The sequence below is a fragment of the Bufo bufo genome, chromosome 4 (genome assembly GCF_905171765.1).
Source record: "Bufo bufo chromosome 4, aBufBuf1.1, whole genome shotgun sequence".
In the NCBI taxonomy this organism is placed as follows: domain Eukaryota; kingdom Metazoa; phylum Chordata; class Amphibia; order Anura; family Bufonidae; genus Bufo; species Bufo bufo.
Window position 1 is genome coordinate 96,513,656 of NC_053392.1, and position 23,829 is coordinate 96,537,484.

Consider the following 23,829-nt stretch of genomic DNA (forward strand, 5'->3'; position numbering starts at 1 on the left):
GAGAAATGGACTGCCTGGGCAATGCATGGACATTCTCGGTCTGCAAGAGGGAGACACACTTTATGAAGCCACTTTCTGCATTGACTGGACGACTAGAGCCCCCCTTCCCCAACACCATTATCTCAGAATTCCTTGATAGGATGAACCCTTCCTAGAAGAGCATCCTGTGATTGAACGCAGTGCAGCAGAGTAACATGCATCTTTTGTGGGGGTGTTGTCTAGCTCTGTTCACAGCAAATATCATGCTGCATGTGAACAGATATCAACCTTGAGCTTGAAGGAAAACTAAATCAGCCATGCTGGTTAGGGCTCATGCACACTAACGTATTTTCTTTCTGTGTTGGTTCAGTTTTTTTTGCGGACCGTATGCAGAATCATTCATTTCAGTGGGTCCCCCCCAAAAAACGGAAGTTACTCGGTGTGCATTCCGTTTCATTGTGTCCGTTCCGCAAAAAAATAGAATATGTCCTATTATTGTCTGCATTACAGACAAGGATGGTACTGTTCTGTTAGGGGCTAGCTGTTCCATCCCGCAAAATACGGAATGCACACGGACGTCATCTGTATTTTTTACGGAGCGTAAAATACATACGATCGTGTGCATGAGCCCTTAGAATGATTATGAGAAGAGTCAATTGTAGAAAAGGGGGCTGAGACCAGGGAGGGGGGCTGATGCGAGTGCAATTGTACTGGAGGGGCTGGGTCGAGGGTTGCCATGCCAGAATTTGGGGGGGGGGTTCGGAGGTTTGCCATGCTGGGGATAGGGGATTGGGGGGCTAAGGTGAATGCTGTCATACTGGGATGGGGCAAGGCTTATGCGAGGTAAACTGTACCAGGGCGCTGAGGCTAGGGCTGTCATGCTGGGGAGGGCGGGGGGTGTTTTGGGGGGCTGAGGTGAAGTCTGCCATAGTGGGGGGCTGTTGAGGCAATGGCAGCCATGCCGTGGGGCCTGAGACCAGGCCAGCCATGCACGGGGGGCTGAGGCGAAGGCAGCCATGACCGGGGGGAGCTTAGGAAAGGGCATCCAGGTTGGGGACTCAGACGGATACAGTACAGCACTGTGTTTTTCAACCTGGCTTTCTAGCTGTCACATCTCTAAAGCTTCGATAAATATATTGTTTTTAGAGGACCACCCCCATTTTTTGCAATTTTGGCTGGCTATTTAAAAAAAAAGAGTTTGACTATTCAAAAGTAGTTTTTTCTAAACCAGTCATCCCTCTAGTTATGTAGCTGTTTAGACATTTCATATATACACTTCAAATATTGAAAGTGAACCAGCCTGTTATCTGCTTTATGATGCCCTCAATGATGGCGGCATAAAGTAGTGGCAGACATGCTAATTTCAGTGGTCGCTCATGAGCTAAAAGTAAGTAGTAGTCAAGAACCAGCATTGTAATCATCACATTCCTTCCCTGGAAAAGAGTCTTGGCTGCCTGAGAAGAGTCATAGTTATTCAAGAGCTTCTTCTGTCCCCGCCTTGTCGGGCGGTAATAATTCAATTAAGAATTATTAATTATGGTCATAAAAATAATTAATCATAAAAAATAAAAATAAATTAATTTGTCATAAATTCTTAAAATCATGACCTGGTGAATTGTAGACAAACTAATCGATCCAATTCACATCTGAGTCCGACTATTTCCTCAGATAAATAAGTTCTTTTGACTTGAGATGACGTTAATGATAAAAATGTATTCCTACATTATACAATAATACACAGGTATTATAAAAATATGCAGATTTATTGGTTACAAGTTTATAAACATATATAAGTAAATAAACACAATGATACATGCAAATGAATATATATAGTGTTAATATAAAGCATTACAAGCTTAACAATACATGTGAGTGGAAATAACTTGTCACATTATAACCAAGCTATTATTAGGTTAGGATATCAAAGTAGGAACATAAATTATATATATTACTTCTGTTCAGAGAAAACCTCATGATATCAAGATGGGCATGTCTAATCCTAGACATCAGTATGGAATGCTGAATACATTCTGCCCCCTTCTACACATCACATGACTTCCAGAATGGGCAAATCCATTCAAGGATATAACTTAGGAGAGATATCTGTATCCTTCCGCCCCATCCTGGACTATTTTCACATATATAACTTAGGTAAGACTATTAAGACAAATAACAGGGATCTAGGATCTTTGCTAGACCATATCTTAAATGGGAAGCACTTGAAACAAGTCTTTCCTGTGGGAATCCATCACTTAGCTTGGCGAAGAATATTATTATCAATATATATATATATATATATATATATATATAATACCACAAATTCTTTGAATATATATATATATATATATATATATATATGTAGTTAAGGCTGCCGTGCAGCCTGTATTTGTGGGAGGGGCAGAGGCCACGCCCCTTGGCTATATTAACCCCCACGCAGGTCAGGGGACGGGACGTGCGGCCAGGTACCTGGTACTTCCGGTTCACGTCTGGTTCCTGCACGTCCCGCTCTTTTTCGTCTCGGTTGGGGTGAGTATTGGTCGGCGTCGGCTCGGCTCGTGCTTCGGTCAGGTAAGCAGGGGGTATCCAATGCCGGTGCGGCAGCGTGGTTACTGCACGGCGGGTCGGGTCCGCATCCCGGGGGGGGGGGGCAGCGCTCGGCTGGCCATGATTTGACCGCGGGCAGGCACGTTGCGGGGATGCCGTGGCCGGCTGGCCGGGCGGCGCAGGCTTGTTATGCGGGTGGGCGTTCCGGGAGCAGCCGCGTGTGCCGGTTGCTAGGCACGCTGCGGCTTCGCCCCTGGTAAGCTCGCTCCGTGTTGAGAACCCCGCCCACATATGTTGTTTCCCTGGGTTGCGTCCTGTGTTGGGCTCCGGAGCTGCACTCGCTGTTCTGCTGGTGCAGTCACTCTGTGCGTGCATTGCTTGTCCGGTACTGTCCTTGCATACATTTATATACGTCTCTCCTGAGGACGGTCCTCTTCTCAGTATTTGGGGTGACCTGTAGTTATAGCAGATAATTAATGACGTCTCTGCTCTTTTCCCTCTTGGATTCATTGTCAAGGTCACTTCTACTCCCCTGTGCAGAGCGTGTACAATACAGGCACAGCTGCAAATATATTGACCACTATTTAAGTCTGTTATGTGTGTTACTGCCCACTGAGTCAGTGTATCAAAGCCCATCCTGTGTGATACAGTATCACAGGAACGCACAGTACTACTCCCCCCATCATGTAATGTGACCTTGGCTGACACGATTAGCCGGGGTGACTCAGGCAGCGTCAGTTCTCGCGCTGTCCATGACTTACGCCTGGTCATAATTCAGATCATGTGTTACTATTTCATTTTGATACGCGGTTCCAAAAGGGCTGGAGACACCGGACTCACTGGATGTGACATCTCCCAGCATCCTCCTGATGGCAGCCACGCAACATATTAGCCGCAACTGGATTTGTTTATCTATTATCTATTTATCGATTAACATCTATCTCATCGCCCGGACCACAAGTATAGTTGTACATATATCCGGCGTCGAGGACAGCCGCCCACGATTCGATTCTTAGCATATCAAACCAGGTGTCATTCATGCAAGCATCCCTCAAGCCACATGTACATCCTATGATACCACATTTATTTGGGATGGTATAGGCTAAAAAGATACAGGTATGCTCTATCAGAATATTATTGGGCGCGGGTAGTACAATCATGGGATCCTTACACGGCAGTTTAGGGGAATTAATACATTACTCCTACAGTGAGGTCACACCTATCCCCAAGTCCAATATGTATTGTTTTAAATACGACCTATAGTCCATGGTCGTGTACCAGACAGTGACATAGATAAATCGCTTCCGTATGTTAAAAAAAAAAACAAAAAAAACCAAAAAAAAAAAAAAACCTTACCTTTGTTTATGTTTCCACTGTTTCCATCAGGCACGTTGCTGATCATCATTGGGGAACATTCTGTTGTTCCCCACTCACTGTTCCAGTCTCGCTTCTATTGTGGCCAAATATGTGACGTTTGCATGCCTACTTGGCAGTCCTGGGGCTCGCACGGTATTGGTAACCCCGCCGCCGGCCGGGGGGTCTGCAGTCGCACGTACAGAGGCGCAGGTACACCAGCACGGGCACATTCCTAGGCTCGGGGCTGGTTTCATGGGAGCTGTCACCCATCTACCCGGTTCCCAGTGTTCCACAGATGTGTATTATTGTTATAGGTGCTCTACATTACTGAACACAACCTTTTTCAAATCTAATGGGGCATGATATCGTGTCGGGGATTTTAGCTTATTCACGTGCATATTCGCTCAAATGTATGCCACTGTCTACCTACATACCACATAGATCTGCCATTAGTTCCCATAGGGTAATGTTGTGCAGTCAAGACACAGTTAATATTCAGTATACTTCCTAAACACCACATTCAGTTGAATTGGCGGGTCGGAGTAATGACACACGTCGGGGAACCTAGACATGAATTCATGGTGGCACAGTTCTCACTCGGTTCATGTGCTTACATTCACGGTAGGATCAGACTTGGTTCCACGGTCCGTGACTTGTAGCGCTCTGGGCGAAGGGAGTTGGGCTCCATGGTCATGGTTAGGATTGTTACCTTCAAGCTACAGCCGTGTGTCTGCTTTTACATTTTTGTCCTATACGCCATTCACTTCTAGAGCAGCGGTTGCATTACATTAATACTCTGTTCCCTTTCAGCTTGCATTCATACAGCTGCGTTGACCATGCTCCTCATGCTCATACTCAGAGCTGTGCCCATACCATGTTTTAGGCACCTCTCACACCCAGAGCTGCATTTACCCACTTGTTCTTGCATCATGTGTTCTACTCTGCTTCCACATTAAGCTGCATTTCTTTCTTTTCTACATCATGGTTACTCTGTATTCTTGCTAGGGCTATCAGCGCACCGCTCTAATTCTGCTCTTCCGTTAAACATAGCTGCTTCTTCAGGCTGGAGTTTCTTTCCTCGGTGGTGGGTTACGCAGACTGATCTCCTTTACTTCTGGTTCGCATTCACGCAGTTGGATCTCCCGCCCCAGTTAACCAAATAGCTCCCTAGCGGACAGTGGGCCGATAGGAGTAAGTTCCTACTATGTTTCACAGGTGTTCAGGTGTTTGTCACGACTAGGGGCTTTTCTTAGCTAACTGCAAATGCCTCTGGTTCTGGTTTTTCTCCCATCTGTTTCAATTTCACGGTTGGTTAATGTTTCATTCATGCAAGTGGTTCGGATCACTAATGTCTATGCATTTGCCTTTAGGTCGGGCTCACGTTTAATTACTTATCATCAACGGTAAGGTCTTCCGGGTCGATCCCTTGGCTTCGGGGGCCTCAGGGCTTCGGGGGCCCGGTGTTCGTTCTTCGTGTTGTTCGGTGGGGGGCAATATGGTTGTAGGCTGGTTAGCGTCCTAGGTCATTGTCGGAGAGGGTCATGGTTATGCGAGTCCCCAAGTCATACTGGTGCGTCATAGTGGTTGTTAATTAATTAAGAGGGAATTAAGCCGCCATATGACTCCGACATTAGGGTCTCTCACGCATGGCTTAGCCATTTGAGTCTCTCACGCATGGCTTCCCCCTTTTAGTGTCACGCATGACTCCGCCATTTGAATCTCACGTATGGCTTCTCCCTTTAGTGTTGCATATGACTCCGCCATTAGAGTCTCTCACGCATGGCTTTGCCATTAGAGTCTCTCACGTATGGCTTCCCCCTTTTTAGTGTTACATATAACTCCGCCATTAGAGTCTCTCACGCATGGCTTTGCCATTAGAGTCTCTCACGCATGGCTTCCCCCTTTTAGTGTCACGCATGACTCCGCCATTTGAATCTCACGTATGGCTTCTCCCTTTAGTGTTACATATGACTCCGCCATTAGAGTCTCTCACGCATGGCTTTGCCATTAGAGCCTCTCACGTATGGCTTCCCCCCTTGTTAGTGTTACATATAACTCCGCCATTAGAGTCTCTCACGTATGGCTGTGCCATTAGAGTCTCTCACGTATGGCTGTGCCATTAGAGTCTCTCACGCATGGCTTCTCCCTTGTTAGTGTCACATATGACTCCGCCATTAGAGTCTCTCACGTATGGCTTCTCCCTTTAAGGGTACATATGCCTCCGCCATTAGAGTCCCTCACGTGTGGCTTTTCCTTTTGAGTGTTCCACATGACTCCGCCATTAGAGTCTCTCACGCATGGCTTTGCCATTTGAGTCTCTCACGTATGGTTACCCCCTTCAGTGTCACATAGGACTCCGCCATTGGAGTCTCACGCATGCCTTCTCCGTTTTAGTCTTCACGTATGACTCTGCCATTAGTCTCTCATGCATGGCTTCTCCATTCTAGTGTGGCACATATGACTCTGCCATTAGTCTCTCACGCACGGCTTCTTCCCGGTTGGTGTTACACATATGAATTCACCATTAGTCTCACGCAGGGCTTCTCCCTTTTAGGGTTACACATGTCTCTGCCATTAGAGTCTCTCACGCATGGCTTCTCCATTTAGTCTTACACGTATGACTCCGCCATTAGTTTTCCACGCATGGCTTCTTTGTTTTAGTTTTACACATATGTCTCCGCCATTAGTCTCTCACGCATGGCTTCTCCGTTTAGGGTTGCACATGTCTCTGCCATTAGAGTCTTTCACGCATGGCTTCTCCATTTAGTCTTACACATATGACTCCGCCGTTAGTCTCCCACGCGTGGCTTCGTTTTAGTGTTACACATATGTCTCCGCCATTAGTGTCCCACGCATGGCTTCTCCGTGTTAGTTTTTACACATATGACTCCGCTATTAGTCTCTCACGCTTGACTTCACCCTTTTAGGGTTACACATGTGTTTTGCCATTAGAGTCTCACGCATGGCTCCGCCACTTGAGTCTCTCAAGTATGGTTTCAAAAAAAAAAAAAAAAAAAAAAAAAAAAAAAAAATGAAATTAAAATAAATTGCACACACAACGCCAGTCGAGGCCGGCTGCGTGGTCCCATAACAAGTAAGTTCCATGTCTTTTCTGTCCTCAGTCCCGCTCGCATGGCTCGGTCATCTGTGGCTCGCAATACAATTTTCTTGGGGTGGCTCGCACGTGTGGCTTTTTGCCATTAGAGTCCCACTCTCGTTATTGTTTTCTCTGACTCTTTTATTTTCTAGGTTGTTGGGTTTCATTGTTTTCTTTGTAAACAGTCATTCCAAGCCTGCCTTTGCGGACATCATCTTCTCCCAGGCATGCTTACTTCATCTACAAACTCGGGCTGAGGGTGTTGGTGTCCGGCCTAAGTCCTGGGTGTCGGTCCATCTTCCAGTAGGAGGTACAGTAATAAGGCACAAGTTTACGAAGTCTGTCGTGTCGCCTGACACGACAAGTCCTATCACGACTACAGGCACAGCATACATAGTTTATCACGACCTTAAGCATTTCCTGTCACAACTGCAGGTATTGGGGTACGTCCTGTCCTTAGTACAGGCACATTAGCTCATTAATCGTAATAGCCATATATGTCTGTGGATGGTTCCCCAGGCCTGGCGGGTTTACACTTCACTGGGTTTGCTACTTCGGTAGGACAACAGGCACCACGTTCTGACTTTTTGGCCCTTATTAGGAAGGGTGGCCTGGGGAATAAGTAGAGGTAAGTATTGCCACCAGGAACAGTTGGTGCCCAATCGGGGCCCTTGGTGGATGGTTGGGGTTCATCTGGGCCGGGGGTCGTGGGCTGCGGCCCTCTGGCTGTTGCGGGGTTGTGGCTCCCGCGGTGCCCGGACAGCCTGCAGGTATCTGCCTGTGGCAGGGCGTTGTGGGGGTTGTGGTTGCGGCAGCTGAGGGGCCGCGGTTTGGGATGCCTGATCTAGGCACGTCCAACCGTTTCACCATTGTTTGTTTCAGTCTGCAGCTCTCAGGATTCAGACCTTCTCGTATATGGTCATCTGTTAGTCAACATAGGAGTAAATCGTTCCTGGTTCCGGACACTCTGTCAATTGCATCAGCATTTAACCAGCTCCAAGAACGGTGTGGCGGTACACATGACAAGGAGGTAAGGTAGATGGAAGTCACTGTGATATAAGACGGTATATCCCGCACCTCCATCGTGAAGGGTCTTTTCGTTCAAAACGGGTGTCGTAACGGTAGGTGTATATTTACTCTAAACAGGGTCTGCTCCACTCCTTTCATTTTGGGGCGGTGTCTAAGCACCAGATGCCTCCTCAGGTTATCAGGTGCATGGGACGTTGGAGGTAGTCGTGTTCTCCAGATATGGTCCAAATCCTACGATCCGAGATCCGTGATGCTTTCTGTTCAATTGCCCTGTGCGGTGCATGAGTGTTTGATGGTATGGTTGGGTCTCCTTTTTGGCCCCTTTTAGGCCTATCCTCGCTACGGGCTCCCGGCATTTCCCAGCCTGAGGTTAGCTCTAGTTCCTACGTCCAGGGGCCGTCGCCCTGACCACAAGTAGTTAAGGCTGCCGTGCAGCCTGTATTTGTGGGAGGGGCAGAGGCCACGCCCCTTGGCTATATTAACCCCCACGCAGGTCAGGGGACGGGACGTGCGGCCAGGTACCCCTCCCTCCCTTCCCCTTTTCTTAGCTCTTCCTTAAGGATAGGCCCCCTTTTAGGCCTATCCTCGCTACGGGCTCCCGGCATTTCCCAGCCTGAGGTTAGCTCTAGTTCCTACGTCCAGGGGCCGTCGCCCTGACCACAAATATATATATATGCAATCACTTAATGCTTTGCTAGATTATGAGTCTTGATTCTTCTGCAGGTAGAATGAAGTCTCACAATATCCTAAGACTACATCTCAATATGGAGATGATCGATTCATTTATTTATTTATTTATTCGCCAATCTAGATGGTATAATTTCACCCACACTATTTAATTAGTCTTAATAATAAAATAAAATATCATTCTCTGTGTCTCTTACCAAGTCCTAGTAGGAATCTCACTTCTGCTCCTAGGAAAGCTGGGTGGTCCATCATAGCGCATCTCATCATGGCTTTCATCTTGATAGACCCCTCTACTTCTCTCCTCTCCTTTTCTTCCAATCATTGTCAGATGGGCGTGACTATTGATAAGAAATATGACATCATAACCTTACCCAGAATGCACTTTTGCTACTGTTGTAATGTCACCTACTCATACCTAGGTGGCACTGCTGTGTAAGCTATTTGCATCATAGTATAAAGAGTTAACTTATGTAAGTCTGATTTAAAACGTATTCTATACATTTGACCTTAGAAGCTTTAATTCAAAGCTATAGGGATTTATTCTGACACTTGTAGCAATTAGAGACAGACCTCTAGGCATCTCTCTGAATGTTTCTCACACTGTTGATTTATGAATTTATGTAATGGTATGAATGGGCCTTGTTTTCTCACAGAGATATCAGTACCTCCTGTCATCTTTATCTCCCGTCATAAATTTATAAGTAGACAAAGAGGCCTCTTCTCAGACTGGTACATTCATGAGAAGAATAACACTAAAGAGTAGAAACCTTTTGTGCGACCTTACTTCGGCCTACTCAAGACATACAAAATTGTAACTATAGTCGAGCAAAGGCAATGAACATCCATCTTGACTAGAATAATTGGATATCAATGCATATACCTATGAAAAGGCACAACAGCCTGGCTATTAATGATTGGCCTAACCATGGAGAAAATTCAGCAGATAGGTATTGAAAGCATGACTCTTCTCGGGCAGCCATGAATCTTTTTTTCATGGCCCCGCTCCTTCCTTTGCACTGTAACCTCGGTGGCGGTGCATTTTACATACAGCACTTACTTAATATTGTATAACAAGGAGGCGTGTGTAGGGGGAGGGGTGACAGACTGGGGATGTTTTGCAGAAATGTTGGTTAATTAAGCCCAAAAAAAAAAACACTACAAAGGAAAATATGAAATTGGATGCAACTCTCCAGAGAGTTGAGAAAATCCTGCATCCTGTGATTATGTTTTTCTATGCTGAAATCTTTAATTGTAGGAATAACATCAGTAATGTGGAATATGTTTCTTTTTATATTGGTGCCAAGATGCATATATCTACATGAAGTAGCAATTAAAATGGGGTTAATCAGTTTTTAATAGAACGTTTCTTGCTGGAGGCAGAGAAGTTTTCTTAGCAAAACCCAAGAATGTTGAGATTGGAAAGGGTGAGGCAGATGTATGGGGAATATACTGAGCAGATATGATGGAACTACGAATGACCCACTGTTGGCATATTGAATTTTTTTTAAACCTAAGATCATGAAACATGGCCTCCTCTTTGAACATCATGTTATATCCTACTGAGTAAGATAAAAAATACATAAAAACTAGGTGATCATGCCTGGCCCCGAAGTCTCGAGCCTGCACCTTCACTTCAGTGTTTAATTCTCCACTGCCTGGCTATGTCAGTCAAAATGTTGGGGGTATGGCCTGTAGGAGCGTGAGTGGAGCCTCTGGGTGCAACGGCAATGCCCTTACTGCGCCCATAGGCAAATTTGCATATTATTAAAATACAATCAGCCATGGAACGAGATGGAACCAACAGCATTAGATTCAGCTGACCAGAGCACATCTCCCATTTCAGATGGCTTTATCGAGAGGGATATAGTGACAGATTCCCTTTAAAGGAGTTATGGGGAGTGTGGTTTTTGGCAACCCCCCCCCCCCCCCAATCAGGCTAGACCTGTAAAAGGAAGCTTACTTGCCTGCTTCCCGACACTGGCTCCTTCTCCTTCAGGCTTGCGATGCTCCACTGGGTTCCTGCTCTGACAACATCCGGTTGGACATCGCCTACAGCCAATCACTGACTGCAGCGGTGACCAACTTCCCATACGTCATGACAAATTGTCACATGATGCAAGGGGATCCAGTCACCAATCACTGACCGTGGCAGTGACCGGCTACCCATACGTCATGACAAATGGTCACATGATGCAAGTGGATCCGCTCTGCAATCACTGACCGTGGCAGTGACCGGCTACCCATACGTCATGACAAATGGTCACATGATGCAAGTGGATCCGCTCTGCAATCACTGACCATGGCAGTGACCGGCTTCCCATACGTCATGACAAATGGTCACATGATGCAAGTGGATCCGCTCTGCAATCTTTGACCATGGCAGTGACCGGCTACCCATACGTCATGACAAATGGTCACATGATGCAAGTGGATCCGCTCTGCAATCACTGACCATGGCAGTGACCGGCTTCCCATACGTCATGACAAATGGTCACATGATGCAAGTGGATCCGCTCTGCAATCTTTGACCATGGCAGTGACCGGCTACCCATACGTCATGACAAATGGTCACATGATGCAAGTGGATCCGCTCTGCAATCACTGACCATGGCAGTGACCGGCTTCCCATACGTCATGACAAATGGTCACATGATGCAAGGGGATCCAATCACCATTTGCTGCAGCGGTGACCGGCTTCCCTTACGTCATGACAAATAGTTACATGATGCAAGGGAATTTGGAGCGGGGAGTCAGCCCAGGGAAGCAGTTAGTTAACCCCTTTAAGGCTGGATCTAGTGAAATAAATCACCCAATGTAAGAAAACGGTCTTTGCCTCTCATTGGCTTGGTCTGTATATGGGAGGCTTTCTTTTTCACCAGATTTGTGTTACTGTATTACCTCTACTTTGCTTAGCTTTTGTTTTAGTAACTATTGGTATTTTCTTTGTAGGCTCGAGCTCTCAGTGCCCAGACTGCAGAAACAGATGCTATCCGATTTCTAGTTGGAACACAATCTCTCCGCTATGATAACCAGGTCAGTTACCGAAATGAAATATTTCATATGTCTGGCATTTATTACATTAGATTTTTTTTCAACCTGTAGGATTCAGTAGTGTTGTCCATAGTACTATAGACACTAGATAAATGTTGGCCATAGTCCCTGATTTTTGATCTTATAATTGGTTGGCAGCTATTAATTGGTCATATTATTTTGCAGACACACCAAATATGCCATAGACAATCCACCATAATGATCCGCCGTGTTGGATTCTTTTTGTCGTGGGAAGTCACCCATGAGGTGCAGATCATAGTGCAGTTGGCAGATACAACTTTCTAAATATATATTTTTTTCTTTTTCCTACTGCATGGTTGTAAATATTCTGCCAAATATCTGACGCCCAGTTTAAAGGATGTATTAGACACCCCGATCGCACAGATCCCTCCTGGCAATCGCCTGCACGCTTGCTGAGAAGACCACTGCTTTTTCATGCAGCTATCTCCTCAGCAACATGGGGGGGATCAATCGCTATGCCACTGCTTGTTTTCATGCTGTCTAGTGGTTTGCTGTGATTACATAGGATGACCTGCCGCCAGCATGCTGAAAGATCTGGATTGCCCGATGAACAAGCAATTGGCGGCAGTATTACACTGCAAGATGATTGCTAACGAGCGTTCCTCCTAGGAACGCTTGTTAGCCATCATTGGACAGAAAATCTGCCCGTCCAATACACCCTTAAGGCCTCTTTCACACGGGTGTTGCGGGAAAATGTGCAGGTGCGTTACGGGAACACCCGCGATTTTTCCGCACAAGTGCAAAACATTGTAATGCGTTTTGCATTTGCGTGAGAAAAATCGCGCGTGTTTGGTACCCAAACCCAAACTTCTTCACAGAAGTTCGGGCTTGGGATCGGTGTTCTGTAGATTGTATTATTCCAGTCATCACATGATCCATCACCATGGTAAAAGATCATGTGATGGATCATGTGATGACCGGAATGACGTCACCAAAGGTCCTGTTGCTGCACAGAGATCAGATGAAGACAGAAGGAGATGCCGGGCTACGCCATAAAGTGGACTAAGGTGAGTTAAATTTTTTTTTTTTTTTTTTAACCCCTCCAGTGCTGTTTTACTATGCATTCTGTATTCAGAATGCTATTATTTTCCCTTATAACCATGTTATAAGGGAAAATAATAATGATCGGGTCTCCATCCCGATCGTCTCTTAGCAACCGTGCGTGAAAATCGCACTGCATCCGCACTTGCTTGCGGATGCTTGCGATTTTCACGCAACCCCATTCATTTCTATGGGGCCTGCGTTACGTGAAAAACGCACAAAGAGGAGCATGCTGCGATTTTCACGCAACGCACAAGTGATGCGTGAAAATCACCGCTCATGTGAACAGCCCCATAGAAATGAATGGGTCGGTATTCAGTGCGGGTGCAATGCGTTCACCTCCCGCATCGCATCCGCGCGGAAAACTCGCCCGTGTGAAAGGGGCCTAAGTCTCTAGTCTGTGGCCAGCCCAAATGTGTGGCTATCTATGTGATCTGTAAGGCAAGGGCTACACGGCGACACTGGTCGTGGCCAGGATCGCTGAGTAGCGGTGATCCTATAGAAATGAATGGGATCGCCGCAGCAGTTGCAAGAAATCCAACACGGCTGGATTTCTTGCGACTGCCACAGCAATCCCATTTATTTTTATGAGATCACCGCTACTCAGTGATCCTGGCTGCAACAGGTGTCGTCGTGTAGCCCTTGCCTAAAGCTTCTGTCAGGATTCTTAGGAGTGTCAAAATCTCAAATTTTTAGTCTCTCAGTTCATGGCTTTGAAGTAATATTAAGATATAATAACATTACAAAATAGAATATTTATTATAACCATAACACAGCTATCAGTAGAACCTTCCAAGATTTACTTGTATTTTTAGGTTATTTCAATGACAGTTTAAAATCTAGTCTGTCTGATCATTGAATCCTTGGGGACAGTCATATTGTCCCCATAAACGGTGCTTAGGTCCTACCAGTAAATTTCATTTTGGGGATGGACTGTAACGCTACATACCAATTTTACCGGCCCACATAGCGGCAGCCGGAAGATGCTACAAGATGATTATGGGGGCCCTGCAGCGACTTGTAGTGGGCAGGTCCCTGGGGAAAAAGGGTATTGGCTGGCGGCCTCTGTACCTACAAGTCATCTCAGCCACCTGAGGCGTCTATATGAATGGACTAGGTACTTTGTTAAATAATCTACCTGTTTTTTTAATATGAACCTGGGCTGAGTGAGTTGCTGTATACTGCTTATCTATATGTAGTGCAGCCAGAGCCATGTGCCACTTGTGCAGGGGGTAGGGGACTAAGGGCCCACCAAGGTAATCACCTGTTCCCCGGTGGGCCAGCCTTACAGCTAAACTATATGTACATGTACTATTTTTTACATTAGTCATGGGATATCCCCTTTGAATATGTTTTATAAAATAAAATACCAAAAACACTCCCTTTTCCTCATTATAATGCAAAAAAATTTAAAACGTTTGTATAATTGGCTTTGCTTCATCTGTTATACCCTGAACTATAACATTATCAAAGTATTTAATTTGCACGGTGAACTGCATAAAAAATGCCAACGTTGCTGTTTTCTGCTCAGCAAAATTACACCAATGAAAATGTCAACTCATCCCATAAAAGCAAGCCCTCACACAGCAAACTCAACAGAAAAACAAAAAAATTATGGCTCTCAGAAAGTGGCAGTACAAAAATAGTGTCCCAGATTTACCTGTAGATGGCGTAGGCTTAGACAGACTGCACATCATGGGGTTCCCTTTCCTGCAGTGCGCCTACCCTTTCCACTAAGCACCACCTCCTTATCGACCATGTCTGGAAAGGGAACAAAAAGTGTAGGAACCCTAGTTGCACCCAAATTGTGCCACTTTATAAGCAGATTTTTGGTGCAGACTGCAGACACATCAGTAAATAATTTTTTTTGTTTTTGTTTGTGCATTTTTTTTTTTTACCTTCTCCCCTGCATCTCCAAATTTTTTTTTTCTCCCAGTGCATTATACAGTATATACTCCAGAAAGAAGTCATGAAATAATACCTTTGGCCCTTTAAAAGTAATAGACCCACTTGGGGCTATGTCTATAAAAAAATAAACTTGAAGGCCAAAATATGCTGTGTTCTCAAGGGGTTGAAGGTAATATTATAATTAGAGATGAGCGAATCGAAGTTGACGAAGTGGAATTCGTTTTGAATTTCAGGTAAAAAAAAATTGATTCGCACCGAAGCCGAATTTCTTCACGCTTCGCGGTAACGAATCACATTTTTTCCTAAAATGGCTGCTGCACGTGTTAGGACATGAAGCAAAGAACTCTGGGAACGAGGGATCACCCACAATGCCATGCATGCAGCCAATCAGCAGCCAGCCAGCTCTGTGATGTCACAGCCCTATAAATAGCCTCAGCCATTTTGGATTCTGCCATTTTCCAGTGTACTTAGTGCAGGGAGAGACGTCAGCAGGTGCTAGGGACAGTGTTAGGAAAGACTTTATTGTGCTGAAAAAACAATTTACAAGTTCAGGGAAAGGTTATTTAAGGTGTAGGGAAAGGATAGAGAGGCATCATCTACACTATAAAAGGAGAATAGGGTCCAATAGGAGAGTGTACAGCCTGGGTAATAGGAGCGATTCTATTACACCTTGCTGGGGATCAAAATTGCAGTTATACAGCTACTTTTAGGTTTGCACTAGATGATACCTCTGTAATTCCAGCAAACCTTGTTAGTTATTGGGGTGAAAGTAGAGCGAGAGGCCTGAGCTACCAGTGTCCTCTAGCGGTCGTGTCTTGACCAGCAACCCATCGGTGCTTGAATGGTTGATTCGGTCTTCTACTTTGTTGCAAGTGACATCTGACACTCCCGGCCAAGAGTCAGTGGGTTCTTCAGACACAAGGCTTAGTTGGCATGTTCGGGAGCAGGCCCTGTGCCCTCACCTGTCCTGAACCTGCCTTTGTCCTTTTCTGTTCTCTCTGCTAGAAAAGTATTATATGCCGTAGGCTCTGCTCCACTTTTCAGCGAGGACAAGCTACTAGAGGACAGTCAGCAGCTACTGCCCTGCCAGGATCTGGAGGAGAGTGATGATAAGAGTCGTGTGGGAGCTGATGTTGCGAACGGTCAGGCTCCTGCCCCTGAGACCATTGAGGGGGACATCAGTGACGTGCAGACTGTAGCGGATGATGATGAATCCGATCGCACTTGGGAGCCGGGTGAAGAAGGGGCTTCATCATCATCAGAAGAGGGTCGCAGCTTGCGTGTGAGGCAGTGGCTGAGCCAGCAAGGTGGTAATGTGGCTGGAAGTCAGCAGTGGGAGGTCGGGCCCAAAAGTGCCCGGGGTAGAACTCCCACTTTGCAGTAGATTACCTGCCCTGGAATTAGCGGTGCAGTGGTTCATGGAGGCAGCGGTAGCAGGCAGTCAGTACGGGGAAAATGCCATGCTCGGCAGTTTGGCTATTTATTGTTAGGACTCCGGAGGAGGTGAACATGGCCATTTGCACAAATATATAGAACAAAAGGTGGGCCAGTCCTTGAGCCTGTCTGTGTCAGCTAAAGTGCACGGCAGCGCCGACGTGTGGAGCTGTAACTACGGTCAAGGACAATATATGTCCTTTACGTCCCACAGGGTAAATGTGGTTCCTGCCCAGCCACACCAGCAACTTGGGCAGGTGATGCCGCTTCCGCCTCCACGTTCTCACACCGTTGGTCCTGCGACAATGTCTGCCTCTGCCTCCTCATCCTCCACTGTGTCCTCAGCCTTCACTGCAGGGACAATTCACCGTGCCCCACCAGAATACCACATGTGCAGGGCACGGCGGTGTCACGCTGTTCTGCACCTATTTTGCCTGGGCTAACGGAGTCACACAGGGGAGGAACTGGTCCGCGTCCTTCATCAAGAAATGGAATCCTGGCATTTTCCTCTACAACTCAAAATCAGAACCATGGTGACCGACAACGGGAAGAACATGGTGTCGGCGCTGCGTCAAGGAGGGCTGAGTGTCAGGGAACCAGGGGGGCCGTTTCGCATCGGGTTCGCAGGCGCGGGCGACGGGCGCAGATAGCTCCTCCTCTTTCTCCTGACAGGACACCTGACGTCAATGTGGCCAGTGCGCCTGCGCGAGTCGGACGCCGGGTGCGCGTACGCGGTACACAAGCCACGTGCGCAGGGATACAAGCGTAGTGCACATGCTCCACTCCAGACCACAGGTGCTACTCAGGCTGGGGGAGGGCTTCAGCCTCCGTCACCGCCCTCAGCCTTATGATTGGCTTCTGACTAAGGAAGCCTCCTGGTTGCCCGGCAACCAGGGGGGCGGTCCTGGGTTCACTGTGTACTTAAAGCCAGTCAGAGCCTTGACTCATTGCTGAGTTATTCAACCTTATGGTGAACACCCAGCTCCCTCCTGTGAACCTGTTGTTTAATCTGACTTCCCAGCTACCGACTCCTTGCCTGTTTCCTCGATTATGAATTCTGCTGCCCGCCACGACCTGGAACTGGAACCGACTACCTGATTGGATTGACCTTTTTTGTACTACGCTAATTTTTGGGATTATTTCGTCCCTGCCAAAGGATTCCATACCTGATCCACTATTCCAGTCCTGACACTGAGCCATGCGCCCTACATGGCGCACTTGTTTGTTCTGGTTATAAAGCGGTTCCTGAAGTCGTCCGCCCATCTGCAAGACATCCTGAAAATGGCCAGGAAACTATGCATGCACTTCAGCCACTTGTACACAGCAAAGCACACCCTCCTTGAGCTGCAGCGGCAGAACGGCATCCCCCAACATAGGCTGATATAAGACGTTTCCACCCGTTGGAATTCCACCCTCCATATGTTGGACCGATTATGTGAACAGAGACAGGCCATAAATGATTTCTTGATGATACAGGCAGACAGTGGTAGTCCCCTGTGTAACTTCGATGTTAGCCAGTGGCAGCTCATGCGTGACACCTGCCGTTTGCTTGGGCCCTTTGAGGAGGCCACTTTGTCAGTCGCCAGGACTACGGGATGAACAACGTAATTCAACTGATTTATGTCCTGGAGCAGCTGATGCTAAATCTTTCTTTTCTTTTTGAAACTGTACCCACTTCACTATTGGGACCTGCGACGCAATTAGGCAACGTACTTTCTGAGGCTGTTTTTATTATTATTTAAATTGATGCTAAATCTGGCTGGCCAGGGGACAGGAGACGTGGCTACTACATCTCACGGCCACATGAGCCCTGTGGGCACTGAACTAGAGAAGCCGGAGGACATTCGAGCACATGCAATGTGTAGAGAAATGGGTGTTTTTTCTACACAGGAGAGGAGGACCAGGAGCAGCCAGAGGAGCTACAGGGCGATTAGGAAGAGGAGGCAGAGGACCCAGACACACCGTGGCAGTCTGCAGTAGAGATGGAGGCAGGGAGTCCAATGCATGCTCACTTGCTTGCGTAGTGACAGCCGATTTGTCACCATTCGCCAGAGGGATGACTACTGGCTCTCCACCATGTTAGGCCCTCGCTATGGTCCAAAATGGGGGCCTTTTTTACACCCGCTGAGAGGGAGGACAAACTAAACTACTATCAAGACATCCTATGTAGTCGGTTGGCCACTGCCTATGTGCGCCATCGCCCATCCTCACTCAGGTCTGCCTGGGGGGTATTATTTCACTACCACAGTAGACTCTCTATGCGTGTTACTGCAAGGCACAGTGTTTTACACCACTATACAGGTTCTCTGCAGCCAGGAAATAGCTGTTTTTTAACGCAATTTGCCACAAATAAATTCGGATCGAATCTTTTCGGAAAATTCGGCGAACCGACTGAATCAAATTATGGAGAAATATGCTCCTCTCTAATTATAATGGGCTGTATATTCTGCAGATCTGCAGTTGTTCGAGGCACAATTTTCATAGTTTGCAGACTTTTATGTCCTCCCCATACACATGGACGCTTGACTCGGCCCAATATGCTTGGGAGAAAGAGTAAGCAGAGGCATCTGGCAGTGGTTTATCTCCCTTCAGGCAAAAAGGGACCGAGCATCTGTCATGTTGGGACATTAGCATACACATCAGTTGGTCGGCCGGTCCTATCAAAACCGTTGCGTTCGCCTGACATTAAGGGGGTTGTATCAGTGTTTGAAACTGATGACCTATCCTGAAGATTGGTCATCAGTATCTGATTGTGGTTGTCCACCTCCCGACACCCCTATCAATCAGCTATTTGCAGAGACGAGGCACTCCAGTGAGTGCCACGACCTCTTCCTAGGCTCTTGACATCAGCATTCATCGGTCACATGGTCTACACATAAGTGAATGGGGCTGAGCTGCAATATCGAGTGCAGCCGCTATCCAGCTCTGTGAGCTGCAGGTAGGCCTGGTGCTCCCCGGAGATCTGCAGCCTCTTGAGACAGCTGATTGGCAGGGGTGTCGAGGTTCAGACCTCAACTGATCAGATACTGATGACCTATCCTGAGGGTAGGTCATCAGTATTACACACTCGGAAAACCCCTTTAATGTGTATGGCCACCTTCAGTTTTGAGTAAGCTGGGTGACCACAGGCTTTTCCAGTACATGTATAGACCGAGTGGTCACCGATATGTTAAAAAGTCATCAGAAAACTTATTGCTCTTATGCATTTTCATCACTTCCCCAGTTGGGACAAATTAATGAATTCAGTTTCTGTGTTCATCTGCTTTTCTTTTGTGTTGTTTTTATTTTCTGATGGGGGAGTCTCATAAATTTATGCTTCCATATGTCTAGATTCACGTTATAGACTTTGACGATGAGAATAATATCATCAATAAGAATGTGCTACTGCACCATGCGGGGGAAATCTGGCAAATCTGCGCTAGCCCAGCAGACAAGAATGTGCTCGCAACCTGCTACAACAAGAGTAAGTCGATCTAATTTGCATTGTAATGAAACTGCAGATGATGAATAGTATTAATTTGGATTATTCCTAAACTGTATAAATGAGCGAATCCTGGAGCTGTGGAAGACTGCCTAAATATATATATGTCCTCGAAGCCCACTGACTCTAAAAGTGGTATTTCCATCTAGACATTTGCTATAAATGTCTGAAGAATGGGGCCTCGACAGGAATGGAGGGGAAGCTGCGCAGGCACATATTTCTCCATTTTCTAGTATGGGATTTCTGAAAATAGGCTATTTTCTGACGTCCCATAGAGATGATTGGAGGGGTGGCCACACATGCATGAGGTCCTCTCCATTCACTTTCGTTGGACATTTGAAAATTACCGAGCTGTTTTCAAAAGTCCTAATAGTGGACCAAGAGGATGTAGCACATGCGTGGCATATTCTACATTCACAATGGAGCCCCATTATTGAGATTGGTGAGACCTGCTCCTATCGGATGTTTATGGCATGTCCGATATGATACAAATGTCCACCTGGGACAACCGCTTTAAATGGGGTTCAAGGGTTAGAAAAACTTGGCTGCTTGATTAAAAAAAACAGTGACGCACCCATCCACTGGCTGTGTCTAGAATTGCAGCTCAGCCTCATTCACTTCACTGTTGCTGACCTGCAGTAGGAGACACAACCCGTGGCCATGAAAAACGGGCACACTTGTCAGTTTTTCATGGCCATTTTTCAACTATTTTTGCATCTATTTTCTGACCATCTGGCCCTTTTTTATTGGCCATTTTGCATCTGTTTTTAGCAACTGCTAAAAACGGACATTAAAAAAAGGATGATTTTCTTTGGCTCTTTTATTTAAATCCCAACACCAGCACTATACAGAATGTCCCCAATAGTGCCCTCGTAGAAGTAATAATGTCCCCCAGCATTAATATTGTTCCCCATAATGTCCCCCAGCATTAATAATGTGCATAAAAGGCCTGTCTAACGTCATTGATTTCAATGGAGTCCGTCTGGTTGTGAACACTAGAGATGGGCGTGGTTCTCAGAACTTCGATTTGGCTGCTTCACCGAATCTCACAAAGAAATTTGCTTTGTAATGAAAAACTTTGTCACAAAGAGCATTTCTTTGTAATTAGTGGGCGCAATGACGGGGAACGGCGATGGTGACGCCTCCACGTCATTTTCCCCTTTAATTTTTTATTCACCGTTATTTTAGGGAAAATTCATTCGTTACCACGAAGCACTTCGATTCACTTATCACTAGTGAATTCAGTCAAAGGTAAGACCTGTCCGCTTTTTTACCACCAGTGAATTTACTGGCCGCTACAAAAAATGTGAAAAGCCCAACTGACTTCATTTTGTTCTAAAAACTACCGTGTGACGGCCGATACAAATATGGCCGTCACACAGCCGTTTTTTGCTGTCGTGTGAGAAAAGCCTTAGGCCCCTTTCTGACGAGTGGGTTCCACGCTCCGGACTTGCAGCGTTAGGGCTCATGCACACGACCGTATGCCCTCCGAGACATACGGTCCGTGAGCGGGCCATATGTCACGGAGCGGCATACATCGTGCGCACAGCATCATAGGTTATGATAGTGCTATTGTCCCGCACTCGTAATATCATATGAGTGCGGGACAATAGTCCCGTGGGCGGCCCAATGTGCACAGCATCACAGTAACCTATGATGCTGTGTGTGCACGATGTATGCCGCTCCGAGACACATCGCCCGCTCACGGACCGTATGTCTCGGAGGGCATACGGTCGTGTGCATGAGCCCTTAGTATGCGGCAGCTCCCATCCTGACCTCCCAGCACTGACGAGGTTGTATAGATTTATAATGCTATGTAACCCTTAGAGTTCTGGAATGTATTGGATCACACTGACAGCATTATGTAAGTGTTATCCAATACCTCCCAGAACTGTAAGGGTTACATAGCATCATAAATCATTTGGAGTATTGTGCTCAGTACTGGAGACCATATCTCCAGAAGGATATTGATACTTTGGAGAGAGTTCAGAGAAGAGCTACTAAACTGGTACATGGATTGCAGGATAAAACTTACCAGGAAAGATTAAAGGACCTTAACATGTATAGCTTGGAAGAAAGACGAGACAGAGGGGATATGATAGAAACTTTTAAATACATAAAGGGAATCAACAAGGTAAAAGAGGAGAGAATATTTAAAAGAAGAAAAACTGCTACAAGAGGACATAGTTTTAAATTAGAGGGGCAAAGGTTTAAAAGTAATATCAGGAAGTATTACTTTACTGAGAGAGTAGTGGATGCATGGAATAGCCTTCCTGCAGAAGTGGTAGCTGCAAATACAGTGGAGGAGTTTAAGCATGCATGGGATAGGCATAAGGCCATCCTTCATATAAGATAGGGCCAGGGGCTATCCATAGTATTTAGTATATTGGGCAGACTGGATGGGCCAAATGGTTCTTATCTGCCGACACATTCTATGTTTCTATAAATAATGTTATGTCAGTGCTGGGAGGTCAGGACGGGAGCTGCCGCATTCTCATGCTGCGAGTCCGGAGCGTGGAACTCTCGTCTGAAAGGGGCCTTAAACGTATGATACTGAAGTGTCTGGTCTGTAATGAGGTCAAGGTTCACGGCTTCTTTTTATTCTAATTATTTTGATAAATTCAGCTCATGTCGAAAACATGTCTAAAATTCTTTTGTATCAAATCCCCCCAAAACCGTAATCTCTTTATTCCATGTACAATTTGCTATAGATAAAATTGTCATTAAGCTTTTAGGGGGTTTGCATCCATTCCTTCGCAGTAAGTTTACATGAGCGCCTCGAATACCCACTGCATAATGACGAGGAAACTTGTGGTGTAGACAAGAAGCGAGATGGCCCTAGTGAGTGCTGAAGAAGTTTTGTGACAGATGAGGTCAATTTTGCCAACAGCCTGAAAGAATATTTCACCTCAGTATTCATGAGGCAGGCTGGATTTAATATCCCACTGACTAGGATAAATTATTCAGTTGAGGAAGGTGAAATGCCAAAAGGACTGTAGATCATTCCAGAAAGGAGTATTTAGGAAATTAAACAATGAGAATCAGGCGACGCCTCAAACCAGGAGAAACAAAAAAAAATGTGCTTTTTTTGTCATGGCTGTGAAATTGTACATTTAAAATGGGGTTTACCAGGTACACATTCTTCACAACACACCATAAAGCATTCCTTCACAGGGAAAATTCATATCTTCATTTATTTTTATGTTTCTTAGGTAAAATATTACCCTCACTGGTCAGCACCCTTACTGGTCAGATGTTGCAGGCGCCGAAACAAGCACACTGAAAGGAACCAGCAGCTCCGCTCCATTTAAAGGGGTTATCTGAGACAAAAAAATGTCCCTCATATGCCCGGGCCCCTCACAATGAATATACCGTACTTACCACGCTCCCAGCGCTGCACCTGGTCCCCGCACCACCGCTAGTGCTTCTCCAGGTGCATGGATGAAAACATCTGATGTAGTGGGGAGGGTGAGCAGCTAATGACAGGCGGGAACGGGGACAAGCCTCCCTAGCGTCACCTGCGATGTTGGGGAAGCTCGTCCCGGTCACCGCCTGCCATTGGCTGCCCCTCGTCCCTGACACCGGATGTTTTCATCCGCGAACAGGGAGAAGCTGCGGCGCGGGGAGCAAGGTAGGTAGATTCAGTGTGAGGGGCCCGGGCATATGGGGGACATTTTTTAGTCTCTGATAACCCCTTTTAAAGCGTAGTGGCCAAGCCTGGTTACTGCTGTATTCAAGTGAATGGGAGCTGAGCCGCAGTAACCCAGCACGGCCACTACACTTTGAATGGAGCTGTGATTCCTGCTTTATTCCATGTTCTAGTTCCAGCATTAGCGGCTGCGTGGAACGGCTGATTGGAGATGGTTACTCCCCGCCCATCAAGTAGCAGTTCCAAAATATATTATCTCACTTTTTTTTTTATTCCCAAAACTGTAAATTAAATGAACTGAATGTATGAGCAATTCAAATGGTATACTAGCTACATCAGGTTCCAATTTAATTTTTTTTTTATATATATATATTTCAGTTCTGTGAATTAGTACGTGCTCTCCCTGACGGCAAAATCTTTAGTAAACTCAAAGGTTTTTGTTTTGCAAAGTTTGTAGGGTGGTGGCAATGATCTAACGATGGACTTCTTGTGAGGTAGACCTTCAACCATCTATTTTTCCTATAGTCTCAGTGCCGAATGGTCCTATCTCCA

General features: G+C 46.1%; 1 protein-coding gene across 2 annotated transcripts in view; it reads left to right on the plus strand.

Moving 5' to 3' along the window:
- Window positions 1-23,829, plus strand: part of EIPR1 (EARP complex and GARP complex interacting protein 1) — a 248,168-nt gene that overhangs the window by 57,344 nt on the left and 166,995 nt on the right. For both annotated transcript variants that reach the window (XM_040427558.1, XM_040427559.1), the window contains exons 2-3: window positions 11,642-11,725; window positions 19,478-19,610. In XM_040427558.1, the coding sequence (XP_040283492.1) occupies window positions 11,642-11,725; window positions 19,478-19,610 (217 nt within the window). The remainder of the gene's footprint in view (window positions 1-11,641; window positions 11,726-19,477; window positions 19,611-23,829) is intronic.